Raw genomic sequence first — 24,808 nt, forward strand, 5'->3', positions numbered from 1 at the left:
GCATTACAGGCTCAGAGGTGTGAGCATCTCTGTGGTTTTCACAGAAGCAGCTACTCCTCTAGTGTCCGCTTGCATGTAAGACTTTGCATTTTGCTCCTGCAGCACGTATAACCAGACAGCCGAGAACCCAGCGCCTGCCTTCACGGCATTCCTCCTCCTGTGGTCTGACAGGTGCCTCCTCCCACACATCTCTGGACGACGGCCTGCGTCCACAGCCCCCTTAGATCTCCTGCGACAGAGGAAGTGGTGAGGCAGAGCGGTCTCTGTGTGTCTGTTGACACGAGGGCCTTTTGGACTCCTGGCCCCACTGCCAAGCACTTCTCTGCCCTCGGCCTCAGAACCCACTCCCCCATCAGCCCACATGGCTAGTTCAGTCTTCCTGGAATAGCCTGAAAAGGATGGCTGAACAGAGCCAGGACTCCTAGTGTTTCCACAAATTCATAGGTCGGTACCTCCTCCTGGGTAGTCCAAAGCCAGTCCCTCATGCTTCGATTCAGTAAACATTCCCCGAAGCCACATCTATGTCAAGCTGTGTGCTGAGAGACCAGACACCCGCGAGGGTAGGGGACAGTTTTCAAATCACTTACAGTCTTCCAGGCACAGAAACACTGAAACCAGCGATGAATGGTATGAGGCAACAGTGGTTTCAGCCTGCACGGTTCATCAACATGCGACTCTGATTTCATCCTTTATATGTGGCTGTCATTTTTTTAAAATTGTGGTTGAGAATTAAACACTCAGGCTCGGCGATGCACGTTTTCACTGCTGGAGGGGCCAGTGCCCTCCACGTGGATTGTGCTGGGCTGCCCTCAGCAAGCCTGCCGTCTTGGTGCACACGGGAGCGTGGGGCACACTGGGAGGCCTGCAGACGTCACACGCGCTCCACACTCGGTCCTGCCCGTCAGGACTGGTGCACGCTTCCTCGGCACACGCCCCGCTCACAGCTGAACGCCTCAGATCCCAGGTGACATCTGCCACGTGCTGGTCGCCGTCTGACATACTTCTCATATGTGAAGACAGTCCATCCGCTCAGCCACCCCACAAGGAAGAGGCGGGTCCAGAATCCTTTACCTCTAATTCTTGAAGGTTTTATGTGCTTCAGAATTCAGTATTTTTTTACTTTAGAAAATCAGTGTAGTGTGGTGCACATGCCACGGATGAGGTCACGTTCCAGTAGCATCCCAGAGGTAAGAGTGCCGATATTCATGCATCAAAACACGAATGTTCACATGAACAGGTATAAATACAGACTTCACGTGAGTTCAGGCCAGGTTTTGCCATGAAATTAGCTTGCCTCAAATGCAAAAGAAAATAAAAATTAAACTAAATTAAATTTCCAATCATCGGTGCTTTTTAAATCTTGGAAACGAGGATAAAGGAGTGTGCGTCTGTCCCTGTATCACCCTCATTTTACGGCACAGATTTCCCGCGGTCGCCCAGCTCGCGTGCGCCGGAGCCGGATGCAGCCCGGAGTCCTGCCGCAGGGTCAGTCCTGGCTGCCGTACCGTGCTGCTCAGCGCCCGCCTGGTGTGAGGCCTCGTCCTGCTGGGGGTACTTCTGCGTCTTCTCTACAGACATTTACAGCAGGTGTATGAAGCGTGGATGGGCACCATGAGGGATTCACTTTTGAACAGAAGTTTCAAACTATCAAAAATCTAAATTACCTAAATCGAAGCATACTCGATGTAAGGCGAGCTGCGGACAGTGGTGCTTGTTTATGAAAGCCAGCTGAGCAGGTCCGTTCGGCTCTGGAGTGGGCTTCAAGAACGGCTGTTCCCTAGGCCCTCTTAACGTTTGACCAGACAGCCTACCTATTTTCCTGCATTGATGTGGGATTTAAAAAGTTAGTATTACTAATTCTTCGACCTAGAGCTGATGTGTCTAAGTAACCACTGTCTTGCGTACGACTGATGGCACGTGAACAAAACGTTCTCTCCGAGTCATGGCGTGCCGACCCGGGGTGCCGCTGTGCTGGTGCCCCGAGGGCAGCAAGGGCACACGAGGAGCCCACAGGTGCCTGCAGGAGTCAGGGACGGTGCCAGAGGCCAGATACATTGAGCCAAGGCTGAAAGATCCATTGGACTCTGCAAGGCAAACGAGTTCAGGGAATGCCACTAGGCAGAGAGGATGAGCATGACTAATGACGTGGGTCAGAAGACTCTTCTCAGACTCCCCACCCACGCTAGACGGACCGTAGTAGTGGGACGTAGCTAATGAGTTCAACGCCGACTCCGTCTTCCGAGTGGGTTCAGGACCCGGCTGGTTCGCTGTTGGGCTTTTTCTTGTCGTTGAGGTTGTTTACATGCAGTGGACGGAACAGGCCCTAGCGCGTACGGTTGGGTGAGTTTGATAAATGTGTAAGTCCGTGGACCCCACACCCCATACACAGGACGTTTCCAAGACTCCACATAGCTTCCAGATTATGTCCAAAGGCCATTAGTGAAGCTATATAAAATATCCCCAGGACTCCAGTCTGCACCGTACCTCACCTGCAGGATGTCCTCAGTGAGCATGTCTCCGCAGCTCAGGACCTTCTCAAGATTTGTTCCCGGTGTCCTTTACTGTTCCCATGCAGCTTTTATGATTTTTTTAAGTGTGTGTCTCGCTTCCCTTGCTAAATTCCTGCCCATCCACTTAGAGCTTCCTGCCACCGACCTAACAGTGTGGTTTTCATTGAGCTTGGTGGTTGTGCGTTTTCTGTGTGTGCGTGTGCTGTTGGTTTTTAGACCTTTCTCTTGTACTTTCCAGTATCTATCACATGAACTCTGATTTCCTTGGATTTTCTGTTGCTTTTTCCCCCATTTTGAGGCATAACTGACACACATGTGACTTTTTCTTCATTTTCAATGTTTGTTACGTACTTTGAATTCTCTTCTGAAGCATCTCTTGCTGACTTTCACATCACGTAGGTCTTTGCCTGCTTTTATTTTTAAAGATGTTGTCTGTAATGGTTTTTCCATTAGGTATAATATTGGCTCTGTATTTTACAGACATTTTTTTAAGAAAAACTTGTGGGGACATTGACACGATGAGTAATGTGGGACATTTTGCTTGGGTTTGGGCCAGCCCCGCATTCCAGAGTCAAGTCCCGACTTAAGGCATAACTGATGATTCTTTTAGTCATGGCATATGTCGTTTCCCATTAGAATTTAGTCGTGCTGTCCGTAAGTGAGAATGACTTATTTATTTCATTGTGGGCTTCAAGATCAGATCAGTACCGGTGTCACAGGGGGTTGGATAATCCCTACCCCATCTCTGATTGGAGTGTTCACAAGGCAGGCATTGTCCGTGGTAGGGCTGAGGGCAAGCGCACAGTCAAGACAGGGGCCTGCTTCCAGCGGGAGTTGCAGGCTGAGGAACAAAAACAAGGAGACCGGAGTGACATAAATGTCAGCATCGCTGTTTGCTGCCACAGCCACAGTGATATTTCTAAAATCTGATGCTGTCGCTCTCGGACTTAAAATCTGCCCGCGGCTACCATAAGGTGGACCGCCAGGCCTATGAGCTGACCCTCCGTCCTTCCTGTCCTCAATGTCCAGCCGTCCTCAGTCAGCCCCTGACTGTGACAGAGAGGACTGGGCACAGGAGGGGAGGCCCAGCACACACAGCCTTTGGGGAAGGCCGAGCAGCTGAAATGACCAGCAAGGGCCAGCCCAGGGACATCTGGGGCAGACATTCCAGGAAGATAGCACACCAAGCACAAGGGCCCAAGGATGTCTGAGCACAGAAAGACCACCGCGGTGGATAAAGGGGGACAGACAACACAGGGCCCCTTAGGCGATGGCAGGCTGGTGGGAGCCAGGGGCCAGGGGCATGGGAGGTGGTGGGAACACGGTGAGCACACTGCATGTTGGCACTCAGAGTGATCCTTCCTGGCTTGGACTCTCCTTTTCAAGAAGGCGTTACTAGGAAGAATCCAGACTCTGGAGTCAGCCAGATGAGAATTAAAAATCCTAGTTATTATGACCCTATATAAATTGTTTAACCTCTAGGCTTTCATTTATTAATCTGTTAATGTATAAAATAATCTCTATATAAAGTGTGGGTAATACTCCCAGGGCTGGGTCGAGGATTGAATGTGCCGCACGCATACACTGGGCAGGTAAAGGGTACGCAGTAGTTTCTCCAAGGGCTTTGCTTTCTCACCCAGCTTGTTCTCTATAGCACTCTGAGAGCTGCATTGCTGAGACTCTGGAATCCTGGATCCTATCCTGCATACTACACAGAGTGCCCAGAGGCCGTCCCAGAGTACCTTCTGGCCGCTCCTGACCAAAAACTAACATAACAGATTGAGTGAGAGATTTAGCCACTTGCAGGGATTCTGCAAAGGAGCATCGCTTTTATTAGATTTGCTTGTTGGTATAAATAAACCTTAATTCCTTTTTGCTATTGGTAGAGCTCCCATTAGTGGATTATTTTTAGCAGCCAGCTAACAAGGCCCCTGCTTTGACTGGACCCACGTGCTCTCCCAGGATGTGGAGACTGGGGGCAGGAGGCAGCCTTCCAGGCCAGGGCTCTACACTGCAGGCTTCTCAAGCTGTCAGTGAGGAAGGGTCAGTTTCTGGGTTTTTTCCTAAACTTACAAGGATGTGACATCCTTGTAAGTCCTGTCTATATAAAGCCTACTTTGTGTTCTGAAAACGGAAATGAATGTTTGAGCTGTTTTTCCTCTCACAAATCACATTTCTCCTCTCACACAGACCCAGTCAGCCTGAATGAATGCTGAGTGCCAGGCCGGGGGTGGGGGCGGGGGGCTGCTGCAAGGACAAGGCCACAAGACCTCCTCTGGCCCTTTCTGCTGAACCAGGCCACGGCCCTCCTATGTTCTTTGCATCTGCCATATTCAAGGAGAAGGGACGTTGAGTGGAAAGCCTTGCATTTGAAGTTTTCTAGAGGGATGGCACACGAGTGTAGGGACCACACTGCGACTGTTGGTTGCTGTGTCCCCAGAACCTGAAACAGTGCCTTCAGCCCTCACCTGCTGCCCACGAGGACACGGTGCGCATGCCCACACGTAACACAGTGCTCACAGCGGTGTTTCTTTTTGGTACCAGGAACTGGAAATAACCCACTTGCCCGTTCCTACAGAACGGATCCAGCTCATACAGTGGGCTACTGCACGACAATAAGAATGGGCAGACCCCTGCACGCGTCCGCAGGGACGGGGCTTACAGAGATAATGTCCACCGAAGACGCCAGACACAGGGCCGTGCACATTCTGCAGTCCACTTGCAAGAGCTCTTGGGGGTGGGGGTCAGAGGATCAGTGCCCTCGGTGAGGTGGGATCAGGTCTCAGCTGGAGCCTGCCGGGTGTGCTGCTGTGTCAGGTGGGTGCACACATTTCTAAAAGTGCACGGAGCTTGCACACTTGAGATTGGTGCACTTTACTGTATATGTTACACCTGCATAAAAAGGAAAGGGAGGGAGGGAGAAGGCACACCTGATGGGGGAAATAATCAAGTGGCCCCAAACATTTTTTATGTTTGTGATCTATGTTTGTAAGATTTCAAATATAAATTTCCTCTTTTCATATTGCTATCTTCAAATCTAGAATATTTTGTAAGAAGGAAGCGGGAGAATTTAGCTTCACCCAGGAGCAGAACCAGTAACAGAACCCCTTCTCTGTGACGGGCTGACTGGCTCCATTGAGTCCCCCAAGTTGGCACTCATCTCTCAGACAGACTGTGTCGGCCATGTGAAGAGAAAGCTTAAATATTTCCATTCATAGAACACAAGTGGACTTTCTCTAGACAGGCTTTCTCATTTTGAAATTGAAATCCTGTCTTGGGGAAAGTTTTAACATGAGGGAATTACTGTGCATAAGGAAAAATAAGTCATTTCATGTGGTTTATATGGAAATATAAGTAGATAATTCATGTAAATACATTAAACACAGCACCTAATTCTATAAGCAAACAGTAAATGTCATTTGCTTTAGTTTAAGTAAAAAAGTAAAGTATTTCCTACAGGTAAGGGCGCCTGGCTGGCTCATTCAGAAGAGCATGCTTGATCTCTAGGTCGTGGGTTCGAGCCCCACATCGGGCATAGAGCTCCCAGAAATAAATAAATAAACTGACGTACTTTTAAAAATGTCTATTTCCTACAGTGAAGAGTGCTCAGTAGGTAGTTACTGCCTGACTGAACGCACCTCATGTTGCTCAGGCAGCTACAAGGCATGCATACCTCATTTTACTGCACGTCACGGACATCGTGTGTGCTTTACGTACTGAGGTTTGGGGCAAACCCTGCATTGAGCAAGTCTCTTGGTGCCATTTTTCCAACAGCATTTTGCTCACTTCATGTCTGTGTCATATTTTGGTTGTTCTCACAGTACTTCACTTTTTCATCATTATTAGATTTATTGTGATGATCCATGATCTGTGATCTTTGAGGTTACAATTGTAATTATTTTGTGGTGCCATAAGCCGCACCCAAAGAAGATGGTAAACTTAATAAACGTTGTCTGTGTGCTGGCCGCTCCAGCAGCTGGCCGTTCCCCCATCTCTCTCTCCCTCTCCTCGGGCAGCCCTATTCCCTAAGACACAACAATATTGAAATTAGGCCGGTTAATAACCCTGCAATGACCCCTCGGTGGTCAGGTGAAAGGAAAGGTCACACGTCTCACTTTAAATCGAAAGCTAGAAATGATCAAGCGTCGTGAGAAGGCATGTCGAAAGCCCAGACAGGCGGAGAGCCAGGCCTCTGGCACGCCACAGCCACTCTGTGAACACAAGGGAGAAGTTCTGGAAGGAAATCATACATGCTTGTCCAGGGAACACACGAATGGTGAGAAAGCGAAACAGCCTCGTTGCCGACACGGGGAACGTTTCACTGGTCTGGACAGAAGATCCCAGCAGCCACAGCATTCTCTTAAACCAAAGCCTCACCCAGAGCAAGGCCCGCACTCTCTTCAATTCCGTGAAGGCTGGGAGAGGTGAGGAAGCTGCAGGAGACCAGCTGTAAGCCAGCAGCGGTTCGTGAGGTTGAAGGAAGGACGTCTCCATACCATGCAAGTGCTGACGTAGGAGCTGCGCGAGTTCTCCAGAAGATCGAGCTCAGATCGTTCACGAAGGTGGCTGCACTAAGCCACAGACGTTCAGTGTAAGTGAAACGGCCTTCTACTGGAAGGAGACGCCATCTAGGACTGTCACAGCTGGAGAGGAGACGTCAGTGCCTGGCTTTAAAGCTGCAAAGGACAGGCTGACTCCCTTGATAGGGGCTCACGCAGCTGGTGCCTGTCAGATGAAGCCGGTGCTCAGCGGCCATTCTGGAAGTCCTAGGGCCCTTGGGAATCACGCTTAATCTACTCTGCCTCAGCTCCGTCAGCCGGACAGGAAAGCCTGGTGGACGACCGTCGTCTGTTTACAACATGATTTACTGAATATTTTAAGCCCACCCTTGAGACCTGCTCAGAAAAAAAGATTCCTTTCGAAATATGACTGCTCACTGACAATGCACCTGGTCACCCAGGAGCTCTGCTGAAGATGGACGACGAGATTTGTGTTGTTTTCACACCTGCTAACAATATCCGTTCTGTAGCCAGTGGATCAAGGAGTAGTTTCGACCGTCAAGTCTTACTATTTAAGAAGGCGATAGCAGCCATGGATAGGGATTCCTCTGATGGATCTGGGCAAAGCCAACTGAAAGCCTTCTGGAAAGGATTCACCATTCTAGATGCTGTGAAGAACATTCGTGATTCACGGGAAGAGGTCAAAATGTCAACAGTAACAGGAGTTTGGAAGAAGTGGATCCAACCCTCGTGGATGATGGAGGGCTCAGGACGTCAGCAGAGGACATCTCCGCAGATGTGGTGCCAACAGCAGGAGAGCCAGAATCCCAAGTGGAGCCAGAACCGGGACCGCACTGCCGCGATCTCAGGCTAGAACTAACGGATACGGAAGTGCCCGTCGGGAGGAGCGAAGAACGTGCTTTCCTGAGATGGAAGCTGCTCCTGGCGAGGATGCTGTGAAGACGGGAGATGAGAACAGAGGATCTAGAATATTCCATGGCCCTAGTTAGTAAGGCGGCAGCAGGGTTTGAGAGGACGGGCACCAGTTTTGGAGGAAGTTCTGTGGGTGAGTCGCTGTCCAACAGCATCGTAGGCTGTAGAGAGAGACCGTTCAGTGGAAGGAAGAGTCAGCCAGTGTGGTTAGTGTTTTGTAGCATGAAGTATCTTTTAATTCAAGTATGTACATCGTGTTTTAGACATAAGGCTGCTGCAGGCTTAATCGACTAGAGTATAGTGTAAACTTAACTTTGATCACTACCAGAAAACCAAACACTCGTTTGACTCGCTTTACTGTGATATTTGCTTTCCTGCGGCGTCTGGAGCAAACCTGCAATATCTCTGGGTTGTACCTGTAATTCTGCCTTCTGAGCTTGGAGTCCCTCATCTGTGAAACCTCTTTTCTACCTTGCATTTTTATTACAGCAAGTGTTTGCTAAATGTCTGATATGCACATGACTGTTCCAAGCACATATTTAATCCTTACAGTCACTGTATGAGGCGGCCTACCCCTTTTCCGGCTGAGAAATGGGTTTGGAGAGGTTAAATGCCTTGTCCAAGGGGCATGGCCACTGTTCACCGTCAGTCATGCAGACGCTTCATTGCCTCCCACCTGTGTGTCCTGTTTCTACCGAGTCATGGAGATAGTGGGGGAAGCTGACCGCCCATGGCCTCCGTCCTCACGGGGCCTGGCATCCAGGGAGAAGCAGCAGAAGAGTTCCAATGTTTAGGAAAGGAGGGCAGATTTATAAAGTATTTTGTTTATTGAGTTGGCTAAGTTTTAAATGGCAGTGCAGTGGTGTAGGGCCCAGAGAGAGCCTGCTGACAGCCCAGCAGGTGGGCAGCTTATACCCAGGGTTTTTCAAGTGTTCAAACCCTCTAACTCAGTAATTCCATCTTAGAAATCTGTCCTAGGGAAATAATCAGGGATTTAGTCGAACATTTCTATACAGAAGTCTTCATCCACAACCTATTTATACAATCGAAATTTTGAAAATGGCCCCACCATTCAATGGACAGAACTATTTCTTTTACATGACATTCTTGTGGCACTGATCTAGTACTTTGCAGTATTCATTCATTTAATCCTCCCATCAAGCCTGCGCAGCGGGTACTAACTGCCCTGCTTTGAAGCCGAAGAAATTGAGGCCCAGGTCACACAGCTGTGAAAGGGTTGGAGCCAGACCTGAACCCAGGCCACCTGAGGCCAGAGCCCGTTCGCCTCACTGTTGGTTTCTTTTTATGACAGCCTTCGTGCTGAGGGAGGCTTGCAGCTTTTAACATGGTTTTAACATGGTTTTCTACTATATAATGTTACATAAAGGTTATAAAATTATATGGCATGGTTTCATTTTTGTAAACATACATTTATAAGAAGGGGGAGAGACAAAGCTCATCTCTTTCTCACCACCACCCCGGCCCTGCCACCCACAAGTGCTTACGGGTTCTGTCCTCAGTGCTCAGCGCCGGGCCCTGCAGGCGTAGGGTGAACAAAGACAAATCAGACATCAAGACATTCTCTGTCGAATGAGGGAAGTGATTGCTGCATGATTCCTGCCACAGAGACAGCAGACTGGCAAAGAGCAAGAAAGGAGCAGCCCTGTCTGGAGAGGCCGTAGGAAGTGCACCCTGAGAAGGGGTCTGTGGCGAGAGCGCACGGGCAAGGGGAGGCAGGAGGCAGCGTGGCGACGGGACGGGTAGCAGGCAGGCGAGAGGCCACTGCACGGACTGGGCTTCGTGAGGAACAGCCCTTTGAACACGCTCTGCACCATGAGGACATGGAACCTCCTTTGCCTATTGTGGGATTAGTGAAATTTGCATACTCTTATTTATATTAAATCCAGATTTATCTGTATGGTGGATGCATTGGGTGGGGAAAAGGGGAAAAGGCGTGTGATTGGGCTGTTTGCTGCTTCGGCAGTGCAGCCAAGTACACGCGAGCCTCACTCTGCCAGGAAGCAGGCTTGGGTCCCTGCTCTTTTTCACCCTGGGCTGGAGTTTTCTCTGTCTAGAAGAAACTCGTGTCATATGAGGAAGGAACTTAATATGTCCATGATTTTCAAACCAGGAGTGGAACTGTCTGGTTTTGTTTTCTTTGCTTTAGAAACCTGACGTGCGGCCCTCTCGAGGCAGTATGGACAGGGAGGATGGAAGTCTCCAGGGCCCGGTAAGCGACTGCCCGGTTCTTGCCAGGACTCGCCAGGACGGACATAGGCCGTCACTTTGTGTCATAAGATACCCACGCTCACTAATCTTCGTAGCATGGAACGCAGGAATCCGTTCTTTAAGTAAAGCGAGCATTTTGGCCAAGATCATTAGAAGCTGCAGTGCACAGCCCGGCACTGGATGCTCCCCCTTACTCACACAGCTCCGTAGTAGCAGCTCTGTGCTCTACAGAAACCTGCACACTGTTGACACATGTCCACTGTCCTTTGCTAAATGTTTGCACTCTTAGTGCATGCTTATGAGTTTCCACAGTTACAGGAAACTTGTCCAAGATTTTTTTTTTCTTCTCTGTGTTGTAGGGGGAAATGCCTGAAATTCTCTTTAAAGAGCTAGTTTATGGTTATTCCAAATATGTTTAAAGCATGCAAGAAATATTCCCTAATCTTTTAGGGAGAATAGTTTAAATCGTTTTATTAAGATTTCCATCAGCAGATGTCTGAGTGAAATAAAAGCAGATTTCTCTGAACATGAGACGAAGTCCCAGTACAGAAGAGAAACCACTGCCGGGTAACAGACCAACGGAGATAAAGCCCTAATAAGGCTTCTGGATTTACTTCCGAACACACGTGCATGCATACACGAGACGGGGTCGTCATCCCGCTCCAAGATGCATAGTGTGGAATGGCCTACCAGGAGTTTTCTCTAATCTGTACTGTGAAATCCAGCTGCCCCTGAGGTCTGGCCCCCGAAAGCTGTGCTCGGTCCCCAGCATGGGAAGATCTGGCGTCCCCCGTCACGATGTGCAGGCGCAGCAGGCTCTCGCTCACGAGCACGTCACGTCACCTGCCATTTAACATCTCCACACCCAGAGTTCCTTACTTAGAATGAAAAGATTAACGTGTGACCGGTAGTCTGTCCTAAGTTGGTAAGACTGAGCCATCCGCGTGAAGGTAAACCGTATTCAAGGGACTGGCTATTCAGAGCACCACTACTAGGACGTTTTATTAGAAAAGGGAAATCATGTCTGTTCCGGAAGGTGGCACATAATAGGCCCCCAGAAAGCATGTGGAATGAGGAGTCGGGGAGTGAGTTAGGCATGGAGAGAAGGGTTCTTCTGTGGAGCAGACGATGCGGGACAGGTCCTCTTGCACCCTTGTCACCCAGGCCTAGGCGACAGTGGGAGCGCTTAGTACTGATGAGAAGGTACTTAGTGCTGCAAGGTGCTGTGCTGAGTGCTATCCTCACACCACCTCCCTAAGACCCCAGCACTCCTGTCAGGTCAGGCCTGTTGCCATCCACACTCCTCGAAGGGGTAAACTGAGGCTTGTAGAAAACTTGCTCAAGGTGACCCATCACGGTGCCAGATGCCAGACTGCGCTTGCTCACTGCAAGGGATGTGGTTTAGGTTGTGGCCGCTTCCTTCCGGAAGGCCGGTAACACACCGTGACCATTCTGCTTTTCCTCTTCTGTTCTTTGCTAAATTTAGATAGCAATCTGATTTGGCCCACTTCTTGAAATGCTCCAACTTAACACTTTTGGAAAATGTGCCGTGGCTTCAGGGAGAAGTCATTCAACTGTTTGGGGCTTTGTTTTTCCAGTTCGTTAACTGAGGCTAATAATGTTCCTTATACATATGCCTAATACAGGGATGTCGTCACAAGATGAACATGCTGTCAACTTGTATGTTATTTTGAAAATCCAAATGGTTTTTACTTTTATGCAAGTTGATGGGGTCAGTTTCCACTAGCCAGTTATTAGTGTTTGTTCACTAGCTCATGCCTACTTAAAATCTACAATCTTCTCCAAGGCCCAGGGCCCGTAGCTAGATACGCAGCAGAACCAGAACGCAGCCTGACCACATGCTCGTCCGTCAGACTTCTGAAAGCAGGGACTTTTCCGTGCCTTCCCTCCCAGAGCAACCTGTGGAATGGCCTAACACAGTGCCTTATACATACTTTTGCTGAATTAATCCAGAATGTTCTTAAAATAGAATTTTCTAGTTAATTGAATTTTCTTATAACCTGGGTATCAACCAGAAAATTTTTTGTGTTTTAAGTCTTGTTAAATGTGTGTGTTTTACTGCCTGGATTGGTGAACACAGCACAGCTCACAGACCGTGTCCCCTTGTAGAGCTCTGGCCATGTTCCCTGCTGTTCTGCCCGCACACTCATCCTCCAGCTGCCCTGGCCGCCTGGCTCCTCCCATGCTGTTTGCCCCTCCTGGGGGCCGCCCTGTCTCTGGGCCGCCCTCCTCCCGGACTTCTTCATGGCTTCCCCCACCCAGCGTGTGCAGAGGTCACGTTCTCAGAAGGCCTGATCTTCCCACTGGGACCGGCCGTGTCCTCCCCTCCCACCCCACGCCCATGTCCCTCTCCCAGCGGCTTGGCGCTGTGCTGTTGTGCGCACCTACTGTAACCGTCTCGCTGTCTGTTACACAGCGAGGGGGCGGCGGGTCCTGTGCCCGGGACAAAGCAGGTGTCCCCGTCACAGTGGGAATAGCACACGCCAGGTTGACGGTGCGCCACTGCACAGTCCGCTGTGAAGGAGCCCTCGTCCCCAGCTCCGAGGGCGTGGGGAGCCCTTCAGACCGTGAAACAGCGTGTTGACAGTAGGTGTGTTTCCGGGACAGGAACCGTTTTCACTGTGTGCACTACACCGTCTGTGCATTTCCCCACGGTAGACCTCTTGACAGCAGAAAGTAGAGCACCCTAAAATATATTTTTTAAATTAGTTTATTAATTTAAATTAAGCAAGGTAAGTCTCTTCAGAAGTAGAATGTGGTTCTAAAAAGACTAATTTTCGTTAAGCTATGCTAGGGTAGGTTGTTTGCCGGGGGACCGCAGCTATGACAGCCCGCGGCGGGCTGGCCTTCAGTGGGACGGTCTTTTGTCCTGTCCCCGGGGTAGAAATTCCGGGCTTGCGGTTGGCTTGTTGGCCGGGCCTGTGGCTTGGTCCTGAACGGATGGAGCTGTGGCAGCACGTCCTGACACACACGGGCTTCGGGTGACGGCACAGGCATACAGAATAGCCCAGTGCCACACAGTCTCCATGGTCACTGTCCCCGCCTGTGCCCGTCCCTGTGAGGAGAACATCCGGGAGGCTGTGAGGCAGCTTCTGAGCACAGGACCCAGATGCTGCGAAGGCCCGGATTTCACACCCCTGGAAGGTGGACTGGAGGCATCCATGGATGTCATTGTTTTAGAAGGAAATTCTAATTGGCTGTGAGGACTCCCGTCCCTGTTCCCGTCCCGTCCCTCGCTTGCCCCGTCACAGCCCTTTTCCCACACCTGCTGGCATTCTGGCTGTTTGTAAGCCCCCCACCCCCAATTAGGCCTTGAAGGCAGCCCCCCATCGCGTTGGTCTTTGAACCCAGCACTTCGCACAGATGTTCAAGGGGACAGAGGGGGAGGGAGGGAGGGAAGGCCGTGGCCTGTAGTGAACGCTGGTGACGGAGCTTTTCTTTCCCCACAGACTGGAAACCAACACATATATCAGCCTGTGGGGAAACCAGGTAAGTGAAGAAATGAATTATCTGTCAAGAAGTTTTTATAATTTAGAGGGAGCAAGTTTTAAATGTACAGAGTTTCTGAGCTTTGGAATCCCTCATGATTTTTGAACACTTTTCCCCCTACGGACCAAAGCATGTGTGATGTTTGCCAAATTCAGCCGATGAACGGAGTACTAGGGAGCAGAACATAGCTGTAATGCGTCGGGAGCGCCTCGGTGGGATGCGCTATCCCAGATGAGCCTACGTTGTAGTGACGTGACTCCTTGCCAGGTGTTATTTGGGGGTTTCTCTTCGGTGTGTTATCGTGCCTCAGCTAACAGGATGCCTCCCCTTTACCAGATCCTGCAGCCCCGCCAAAGAAACCGCCGCGGCCTGGGGCCCCCGGTCACCTGGGCAGCCTCGCCAGCCTCAGCAGCCCCGGGGACAGCTACAACGAGGGTGTCAAGGTGGGCATCTGAGTCGAGCTCTGCTCGAGGCTCTGTGGGGCCTTTCGCTCCGGGCGTGGTGATCAGGAACTTGAAGTGGAGTCCGTGCTGAGGACGGAATGAGCAGAGTGGTGCTGCCGTGGGCCCCAGGCGTCCGTTTGGTAGGGCTCTGCACCCCTCCCGAGAGTCCGGAGCAAGCTCAACAGGAGCCTGTCTTGTCTGGTTTTCTCTCACATGATAAAGTCTCAGGCCTCAGTCAGAGCCTGAGTTCCTAGATAAAGGGTTTTCTCTTACCAGGCAGAATGTTTCTTGGGACTAAAGTGCTGGGATGGCTTCTGGTTTTAAACATTAATTAAACCAGGATGCCTGGGGAAGGGAGCCCTTCTGCAGGCTCGCTGTCTCCTAACTGTGTCGGTGGGGCTTAGTGGACAACTGCCACCGTTTCCCACCTGGGGCCAGGACTGCATTTGTAGTAAAGTGGCGTGGGCTGTGTGGAACCAGCCCTCGGAGGAGGGGAGCGTGTGGCTCGGGTGCTGACGGCCCCAACTTCTCCTCGGCCAGGAGCGCTGCACGCACGGCCTGCCCTGCTACGTGTGAGGGGGCCGTCAGGGCTCCTGGCCACCCCCGTCCCCGGCCTCCGTCCCCAGCCTCCACCAGACCCTGCCGCGTTGGCCTCTGGGCCCCTTGGAAGCAGCTCTCCTCTCACGAGAAGCAAAGGCAAGGGTTCTCCTTCTCTCTTGTGCCCATTTAATGAGAGGGTCTCTCTGTTTTCCGTGAGACATCAGTCATCTCTCAAAATATATCTTGTTTCTTAATTCTGATATACCTTTTTTGTACACTTTAACATTTCTAAAATCAGGGTGATGTGTTGGTTTAATTGGCAGCTTTTTTTTTCCTTAGAGGAACATTAAAAAGGTGCCTCCTGCAGTGGGTGGGATCTTTGAACCTGGTAACTTTGTTATCAGTTAAGAGAAACTTCGTTTCACCAGTAACCACCCTCGTGGCTTGCCCTCCCTGTACCATGTGCCGTGACGGAGCCTGTCCTCACATCAGCCTCACAGGACTGGTGGTGGTAGTATTGTTTCTAGTTTTCACATGACACGGCAAGGTTCACAGAGGTTAAAGGGCATATTCAAGGTTACAGGCTCCCCAGCTGAGCCAGCATTTAGCCAGCAGGCTGGGCTGATTCCCAGAGAGAAGAGAGGAGGCCCTCGGCAGAGAAAATGCCATCTCCAGCCCAGAGGGGCGGTGAGCAGGGAGTGAACGGGCTGGCCCTGGCTGGCCCCGCCTGCCCCCTGAGGGATACAGCCCAGGCACCACTGGGTCAGAGGCACCGCAGCTCTGAGGGCCGGTGGTCAGCCCCCAGAAACCAGAGCGCTGGTCCTGGAGCTCGGCCCGGGGCTTGGCGTTCGGCGCCCCCCCCACCCCCCAGCTCAGGGGCACTGCACGGGGTATTCTCTGAGGAGGAGCAAAAGGGGACACGGCCCTTCCTAATGTGGTTTCTTGACATAAATTTTAAAAGGGAAGAAGGAGAAATTAGGTTAATGAAGTTTGTCATTTACATGAGCCACAAGAGGAAATTTTCAAAATGGCTTGTATTACAAGGAAAAACCAACTTGGGAAGGAGCTCAGATACCAGCTCAGAATTCCGACATACATTTGTAATAACGTGAACGTTTGCCTTTACATTTGTAATAACGTGAATGACTATAATTGGAAAATACCCTTAAAGAGGATTTTAGGCAAGTAGAAATCATGATGGATATAGCATGCTTACCTAAAATGCATTAAGTAAAGATTTCTTTAATAATGAAGCAGGGGTACCTGGGTGACTCAGCCGTTACGTGTCTGACTCTTGATCTCAGGCTCTTAGTCTCAGGGTCGTGAGTCCATTGGGCTCTGTGCTGGGCATGGAGCCTACTTAAAAAAAATAAATAAATATGAAGTATATGTCTCTAGCTCTTCCTTATCCGCCTGTTCAGTAGAGGTTACTGAATCCAGCCTAAAAACAATACTGTCTTAACACAGAAATGCTTATCGCTAGGTGTAACTAATGGAACTCATCCAGGTAACATTTGATCCGAAATCCATCTCAGTTTCTCCTTTGGTGGCTTTGTTTTGATTCTGGATTATTTAAGCTTAAAGCACCCACCTAAGCGGTTGGAATTGTGTATGTCTCTGGGGGGTGGTGCTTTATCCCAACTGTCTGCCAAGGAACCTCCCAGTTGGCAAGCCCCAGAAACTAGGAAACTGTAGCAAAACTTTGGCTGTGGGGGTGTTACTGTGCATGGTGGCCGGAGGCACCGGGACAGTGCTTCTGTGACCCGCCTTGATTGGGCACAGGGCACATACAGAAGGACAGAAGCTTTAAATAGGTTAGCATAAAGCAGCCTTTGCCTCCTGGAGTCCAGAATGGCCGAGGTTCTTCCTAATGGAGCCCCGCCTGCGGCACCTGTTGCGGAAGCTGCGCCTTTACGTTGATCCAGTCTGAAGTGGCACATCTGCCGAATTCATCACAGGGCCACGTGTGACTCTCAGTGCAGAAGGGAAGAGACAGAGATGTCCTCTCTTGAAGTGATCTCCCTCTTTCTAATGCAGGGAAAACACTGTGGAAGGTTGGGCCTTGAAGTCTAAGATTCTGCTGAACTCCTATACCAAAGGGTACACCTGTTTCAGACATAGCTGAGGAGGGGGGCAAGATAGCCACCTTTCCCCAGTTAACTTGGTCTTTTAAGTTACAATAGGAATAGGATGGCCTTGGTGTAAGCTGTAGAGGAAAAAGCACTAAATAAAACTAAGTTAAAAATAAAGGAGTCTGAAACATAAGAGTTGGTTCAAAAGAAGGATTTGTTGTTTGTTTTTTTAGTTTGTTTTGTTTTTGTTTTTAAAATAAGCTCCTGATGTCTTTACAACCAGCCCCAAGCCAGGGATCTTGATGATGGCGGGATAGCTAATGGCAAAGCCTGTTTCCCAGGACGCCGGGGGCTGGGCGCGGGGTGCAGGGTGGGACAGTCTCTCCCAGTGGCCCAGAAGCCCGACGGGCAGTTCCCAGGGATGTCAAGCACATTTCAAGGCCTCTTCTTTCTGAGGACCCCTAATGCTTTGCTACTCGCATGGCTGCCAGGTTGTCCCTCTCTGGCTTTGCGTGTTGTTTTCTCTCGTTTACTTCATGAAGACAAGCATGGCGCGTGGCAGGCCTCCTTACCGAGTGCGCCGGCACCAGGGACCAATGGCCCAGCTGTTGTGCCTGGAAGACCAGGGAACCGGGGGCTGGCTCCTAGGCAGGCTTCAAGCTCGTTCCTTTTGGTTCTGCTCATGTGTTTTTGTGGGGGTTTTGTCTGCTGCCTTTATTAATACTGTTTTTCTTTTTTCCCCTTCTCTGATAAATTTCTCTAACTTTTCCTCACCTCCCGTTCAACAATAGCCATGGAGGGTAAGCACATTGTGTCTGTGTGTGTGTCCCACTCCTTCACTCCTAGCGCTCTGCATGTGACTCTGGAGCAGAAATCAGGGAGCCTGGGGAGGGCACTTTTGCTTGGCTTATCACCAGAGACAAGGTCTTTATTTGCCAGAGACTGAGGCATGAACATCTTTGCAGGGCCTGAACTATTCCTGTCCGTGGCTGTCTCGCATCAGACTTGAACACCGGGCTCCCGGTTCCTCAGACAGAGTCAGCCCGAAGGTTCAGAATGGGCATCTAGAGGTTTCGACTGAGCGCTGGCAGCAGACCCATCAGCAGGCAGCTACGATTACGTACTGCACTTTAGTTTTCTTAACGTAGACACACACGGCCCTTTCTGTGCCTGGTGTTACCCCTGTGAACTTTCAAATGCTGTTGGACACGTTCCGCAGGCCCTGCGCTCACTCGGCTTCTCGCGGGTAGCATTCATCGGTGTCTGTGTGCCCGGGCACTGGGGAGGGCCTGTGCCCAAGAGCTCCTTCAGGTCCCCCTCGCCCCGATGGCCATGTGAGGAGCCGAGGCCCGGCCGCTGGCACGTGCACCTCGGGGCTCCTCGATGCCGCAGTGCGGTGCAAGCAGACGGGGTCCGCTTCACAAGACTCGTATCTGTCCGCTTGTTCCAGTCATGAAGGGGACACACGTGTCTGTGAAGTGGTCTGGAGGCAGCCACGCTGAGCCATGTAGTTCTGATGGCAGGAGTCAGACTAAGCAGGAATTCTTAGAGTCTTAATATAGAATGCTTGACCCCCAGCCAGCTTCCCGTGAAATCCTCAGAGAGACATAGAACACATGAATTCTTTCTCTTGGTGAATGATTTGGTGGGGGGCATCGAATCACTACTCTGAAAGAATCTGGGGCTTTTAGCATCATGGGTATGATTCCACTTCATTTCCTTTAACTGAGCTCAAAGTTACAAAAAATGATTGCCTCGCTCATTTGTCACTTGGATGAATTACTTGACTGTCATCCTCCAACTGAGCTGTAGCCATGCAGACAAGCCAATCAATTGTGATCCACTTTGATCTCTTTTAAAGACCCTCTGTAACTTAGCTGCGGTGAGGTGCCGCCCCCTTGTGGGGGCTGGGGGCATAACGGCTTCTGTGTTGCAGCTTCAGCCCCAGGAAATCAGCCCCCCGCCCACTGCCAACCTGGACCGGTCCAACGACAGGGTGTACGAGAATGTGACGGGCTTGGTGAAGGCTGTCATCGAGATGTCCAGCAAGATCCAGCCAGCCCCGCCAGAGGAGTACGTTCCCATGGTGAAGGTAAAACCCAGCCCTCCGCCAGGAGGAAATGTTCTTAGACCCGTGGGTGCCGCGTGCCCCTCAGAGTCCGACCCGCTGTGTCAGAAGTTGTGCGTGACCGAGTGAAGTCAGACCGACTGCGTTCCCGCCCCTGGCGCTTGGAGCAGCACAGGCTTTAACAGCCACTGCTCACTCACGGTCTTGCGTGAAAAATCGAGCTGCAAGATGCCATTTCTGTGAAGTTTGAAAGCATGCAGACCCGTGCTGTGCGCGCCTTGGGGACACGCAGCACCTGCGCATACGGAGAGCACTTGACCTTCAGACGCTGCCCTGGGGGAGGGGCCGTTGTGGAGAGGGACGATGGGGGCTTTATCTGTGCTGTTTTCTTCCGGGGAGGGGTGGATGTGTGGGTGCTCACAAAATCTTTTTTAATAAGGTGAAAAGATAGAAATGAAAATATTCTGCACTAGCCTAACCTTGCCAAGCTGTGTCTGGGGGCGTGGTGTCCTGGAAGAGAGTACCAGAAGCTCTGCGAGAAAGGAGGCTAGGTGCCCCCCACCCACCCCCGAGCAGGGCACACTGGCATTCGTGAGCTCAGGGGGTTCTGCAGTTCAAAGAGTGCCATGAAGCTTTGCTTTAAGCCTGTATTTCTGGAACATATATTTGAACACACTTTTTTAAAGTGTGGTAAAATACACAGAATGTAAAATTTACCATCCTAGCCACTGTTAAGCTAACGGTGGTGTTAAGTACATTCACATTGTTAGACAACTAATGTCCAAAACTCCTCTCACCTTGCAAAACTGCCACTCTGTCCCCATTAAACAGCAGTGCCCCTCCCCCGGCCCCTGGCGCCCCATCCACTCCCTGTCCCCGTGAACGTGGGGACTCCAGGGCACAGAGGAGAGGAGGAGTGGCGTCCCGTTGTATCTGTCCTTTTGGGACGGGTTCCTCTCACTGAGGTTCGTCCATGCGGTCGCAGGTGTCAGAATGTCCTTCTTCATCTTCCATCAGAGATCACATTCTGAGCATTCAGAGATCTCAGTCTTTGGGGGAAAGCCTAATCACTTCAGATCAGGCTCAGTACTGAGGAAAAAAGTACAGAAATGGTCCTTGAAGTGTTGGAAAGGAGACAACCCCGTAACTGAGAGGAGGCATCGCTTCTGGAGCGTGCTCTGTGCGTGCTCTGATCCCGGGTGTGGTCTTGTCTGCTAGGAAGTCGGCCTGGCCCTGCGGACGTTACTGGCCACTGTGGACGAGACCCTCCCGGTCCTGCCAGCCAGCACTCACCGAGAGGTAGGACACGGCGCCCCTTCCTGCGCAGACAGAGTGGTGGGACGCGCCCCGGCAGGGGCTGTGATGCCCCCGCTGCTCTGAGGTCAAGACCTTCCAGCCAGGGAGGCCCGTGGGAGCGGCACCCACTGGGGCTGGTTAGATCCCACGCCTTCGCTGCCAGCTCCCGAGCCGGGGGGTCGGGGCCCGAAGGACAGGTGGCTGTGGGGACGGCGGGGAGCACAGGGGCAGAGCTGGGTGCGGGCCAAATCCTTCAGCGCCAACTCAGGTTGAGGCCGAAGGACAGCAGAAATGAGCTGGGAGGAGCCTGCCCTCCTCCCTTGAATTTTTCTGAAAAAATTATAGTTTGCAAATGATGCTGGTTTTCCACATACAGCACTGATAAAAAATGCCTTTTAAATTAATACATGTGTTTTAAAATTTTTTTAAGGAATCAGACTTCACCCAAAATCCTGTCTCTCAGCAATAATCTCATTTTTGCCATTTTTGGCCATTTTGCATCATGTGTTGAACTAACAAATGAGCAGACACACTTGCATTATTTTAAAAATGCTCCCAGCCATGCCAGTTTCCAGAGGTGCTCCCCAGCCTCCTCCAGGGGTGCATCCCAACCTCCAGAGATGTGCCCTGACCTCCAAGGGGTGCTCCCCGGCCTCCAGAGGTGTGTGCTGCCCGGGCCGCATGTGCACATAGAGCTGTGTCCCTTGGAGTTCATGACGGCCCTGGCTCTGCTCGCCCTTCTCACTCCCCTCTCTCCTAGCTCCCGCACCCACTTTTCTACTCTCTCTAGCCCTACAGCCTAGTGGGTGCTAGTCTTCTATTTGAAGTGATGTCAAACTTAAAGTTACAAGAATAATGCAGAGAATTCCTGAATATCCTTAACCCAGTTTCACTGCCTTTTAACATTTCCCACATTCTCTGTCTCTGTCTACACCCGCCGTCTCCTTTCTCTGAACCGTTTGAGAGCAGGTCGCCTGTGTCATGCTTCTTGCCTTCCTTGTTTCCATTTGTATCTCCAATCAGGAGGCTGTTCTCTCACCTGGAGGGTTTGGACAGCTGGGCTGTCAGCACCCCCTTACGGTCCTCGTGGGCGGTCACGTCCAGTAGTTTCACCCTCTAGTTCAAGGCCAGCAGGGCTGTGTGTCCTGCCCGAGGCCACACGCCCGTTTGTTTGGTAGTCTTCCGCCTGGAGCAGGTGCTCAGACTTCATCTTTCTGCCGTCAGTATTTTGGAAGAGTATGGCCAGTTACCTTAGACAGTATTGCTAAAGTGGGGTTGAGGGATGTTCTGTAACAATTGAAGTTTCCTCCTGATGAGATTGGGGCTGAATGCTTCTCGGGACAGTGGCCCGCTGATGCCCGTCTTGATGAGCCTGGCACAGCCCCCACCCACGCTTCCTTTGTAAAAGGCATCAGTTCACCTGCACGAAACCACCGAAATCATTTTGGAAAACGCCTGACTGCACAGTGCAATTTTATATTTCTAGCCGTTTAGGGCATTAGCTTGTTCCTTGGCTTCATTGTGACTTTAATTGGTCTTCCACAGTGAGTAAGAACTTTGCCAAAAAGTGGAAAAGTTCCGTTTGCCAGAGGCAAGAAAATGGTATCCTAACAAGTAAATATTTTGGCAGGGCCATTTCTAAATTATTACTTTAGCTGATAAAGCCTGAAATAAACTCTCCGTCTACGCTGATTTTTCTACACAACTCGCTCTCCCATATGTATTCTTAATTATTTTTTAAAAGGAGAGGAGCTTTCTTTGATCTTGCTCCCCCTTCCTCAGTCCCCCTCGTACTACCTCAGAGAGCAGCCTGTCCTCCCGGGCCAGCTCATCCCCAGTTCTCTACTGCAACTTCCCTGGGGCCAGCGGCCGCCATGCTCCCCCAATCCTGGCCCCCCTTCCCCACTGCCCTGAGTGTGGCTGTCCCCCAAGGGGCTGCATGCGTGTAAAACACCCACATCACGGCTTACAGAATGCTGCTTCTCCCTGGCGGGTCTCCCCCACGTGCATAGATCCAGTATTTGAGGCATCCGGCTCCGGGCTTTCAGAGGCACCTCTCCCTGAGCTGGGGTCACCAGCTGCCTGTGGGACGGCTGCCTCTGCAGGACATTCTGCTGCTCCCGGTTTGTTCCCACAGACGGGGACCCACACACACTTCCGCGGCTGCCCTGTGAACCGCGCTCCCCCACGCACACGTACAAGCAGCCTCCCGCCTGTGTCGTCACGTCACAGCCGGGGCCTGGCCTCTCCATCCTCACTGTCACCATCCCCTCTTCCCTCGGTTCCCACAACAGCCTCTGAGCTCCCTTCCCTGCCTCTGGCTTTCCCGCCCCTCCATTCCACGTTCACACTCCGCCACCAGAGCCCTCTTTCTGGAACACCCCTGTGGAGGATGGTGTTCCCCTTCCTAAAAATCTCATCGGCCTCCCCACTGGCACGTTCAGCGGAACAGAGGTCACGTGGCATGGCTCGTGGGGCCCTGCTCAGAGGAGGCCAGCCTCCTTTTATGGTCTAGGCCAATTTCAAACGACTTCTCCTCTGTGAAGTCGTCTGACCCTCTCAGAACAAATGGATTGCTGTCTTTCTGTTGTGTGATTCTTCCAATGTGTTCTAGGGAGTTGTATGCGGGCTTCACACTAGATGAGCGCAAGCGTGTTCAGGCACTCGCGTCCACACCACTGAGTGCCTCATGTGTGAGTGCTCGGTGATCATCAGAAGACTGAGTGCTAAGTCATTACTGGTTGAACAAACAGATGAGAAAGGTCCTGAGACACCCAGGCAAAGTGCGCTGATCCTCAGGGCAGCTTCTTCCGGCTCTGCAGCCCTGGTCCCACCTCTCTCAGCAATTCCGGGGGTGGGGGGGGGTCTCCTCTTACACAGCAGAGGCGGGGCCTGACACATGGCTGTGAGTGCAGAGCCAGGTGTTGACTTCCAGTGTTGACTGGAAGCCAGCCGGCTGGTGGACCTCAGCAAATCTGCCCCAGCTGTCCCCTTGATGGGAGGACTCTGGGCTGGGTGGCCTCTGAGGTTCTGCCAGACTGTGATTCTTTTAAGAAGCAAAAGCTCCACCAGTCACTGAGTTAATAGTCACTGAGGGCTTTTGTGGAAGGAGCAGAAGGCTGCAGGATGCGTGGAAGATTTGTGTAAGGGGAAGAAAATTTCTTCTCTTGGAGGCACCCAAGGAACAGCTGATGGAACGTGCCTCTCCTGACCTCTCTCTTGTCCTTCCAGATTGAGATGGCCCAGAAGCTGTTGAACTCCGACCTGGGTGAGCTCATCAACAAGATGAAACTGGCCCAGCAGTACGTCATGACCAGTCTCCAGCAGGAGTACAAAAAGCAAATGCTGACCGCGGCTCACGCCCTGGCCGTGGACGCCAAAAACTTACTCGATGTCATTGACCAAGCGAGACTGCGGATGCTCGGACCGACGAGGCCGCACTGAGGGGCGCTCTCTGAGGACGTTCTCCCGTGTTCCACCAGCAGTGAGGGGCTCCGCGGTCCTCGGCCGCCGGCACTCACCGTGCCAACGGTTCTGACTGACAGCTGGTTGAAAATCTCTTTCATATAAGTTTAACCACATTTGATTTGAGTTCGTTTTTTTGTGTTGTTTTTTTTTTTTAATCATAGCGTTCAGAAAAGTCCAGGATCCAAAATGTGGCATTTTTCTGAGAATGAAAATTGTTCGTGAGAAGCTTTTAAGAATCCCGAAGAACAGATCATGTTCATGTTAGGGTGTGTTTCCGTGGAAATGGCCAAGGCGGTGGCGTGCGGATCCTGAACCAGCTTGGCTGCATGTTGGGAGACAGGGAGACGAGGCGGAGAATTCCGGGAAACCCGAGGGGCTGAGAATTCTTTGACGTGCTGCAGAGCCGTGGCCCAGACTGGAGTCCCTGTTGTGAGAACACTCTTGAGTTGCAATATGCTGACACCACTTTAAGAGAAAGAATATCAGAGCTATATTTTGAAGACTTGAGTCCTTTCAGAAAAACACAACAACCCTTTTGTCTTTCCTGCCTTTTACTTTCCTGTTGGATATGTGAAGATCTGGTTGGAAGCTAGCTGTAGAACACACTAAAAACTTCGTCTTTTCTCACCAGAATAATGTGCCAGTTTTTTGTACCAATGTTATTTCTCCTGGAAGCGGAAATGCTTTGCACCAGAGCACCTCCAAACTGCATTGGGGAGAGGTTCTGGCACCATCCCTGTTTTCCAGTTTTATATAATTTATAAGGAAAGATTAAAGCCATGTTGACTATCTTGCAGCCACTGGAGCTAACTAACCCTTCATTGTGTCTGTCTTCCCAGGAGACAATTAAGCAGAGCAGAGAGATTGGGTTTTCTTTTTGATGTCCAGTTACACCATCCATTCTGTTAAATAATTTTGAAAAAATACGCCCTCCCTTTGGTTTGTCGGGGCATAAATTATTCTCAGGAAGAATATAATGGACTGTGCAGTTACTTTGACCTATTAAAAAGGTGTTACCAGCAAAGTTCTTGGTGGAATATCTTTTCTTTTGGTTCCTTCAAACCGTTCAAGCTCTCGATAATTACTAGCTTCTCTTCTTTCTCTGCCTTCTAGGCAAGTCGAGGATGTCACCGCAGGAGGACGGCTGGGACAGGCCAGCTCTTCCATTCCGTCTCTGCTTACCAGATGCAAGTCGAGATAGGAATGAAGTTCCTCTGTGAGCCATTCCCTCCACAGCCGG

The 24,808-nt window shown here is 51.0% G+C and overlaps 1 protein-coding gene across 14 annotated transcripts in view; it reads left to right on the forward strand.

Moving 5' to 3' along the window:
* The window catches only part of PTK2 (protein tyrosine kinase 2), a 259,848-nt gene extending 235,256 nt beyond the window's left edge, over positions 1-24,592 (forward strand). For all 14 annotated transcript variants that reach the window (XM_078071946.1, XM_078071938.1, XM_078071937.1 and 11 more), the window contains 6 exons: positions 10,110-10,172; positions 13,642-13,681; positions 14,018-14,124; positions 18,673-18,828; positions 20,023-20,103; positions 23,332-24,592. In XM_078071946.1, the coding sequence (XP_077928072.1) occupies positions 10,110-10,172; positions 13,642-13,681; positions 14,018-14,124; positions 18,673-18,828; positions 20,023-20,103; positions 23,332-23,544 (660 nt within the window). In that variant the 3' untranslated portion in view covers positions 23,545-24,592. The remainder of the gene's footprint in view (positions 1-10,109; positions 10,173-13,641; positions 13,682-14,017; positions 14,125-18,672; positions 18,829-20,022; positions 20,104-23,331) is intronic.
* The last annotated feature ends 216 nt before the right edge of the window (positions 24,593-24,808 follow it).

This window comes from Halichoerus grypus, chromosome 5 (genome assembly GCF_964656455.1).
Source record: "Halichoerus grypus chromosome 5, mHalGry1.hap1.1, whole genome shotgun sequence".
NCBI lineage: Eukaryota > Metazoa > Chordata > Mammalia > Carnivora > Phocidae > Halichoerus > Halichoerus grypus.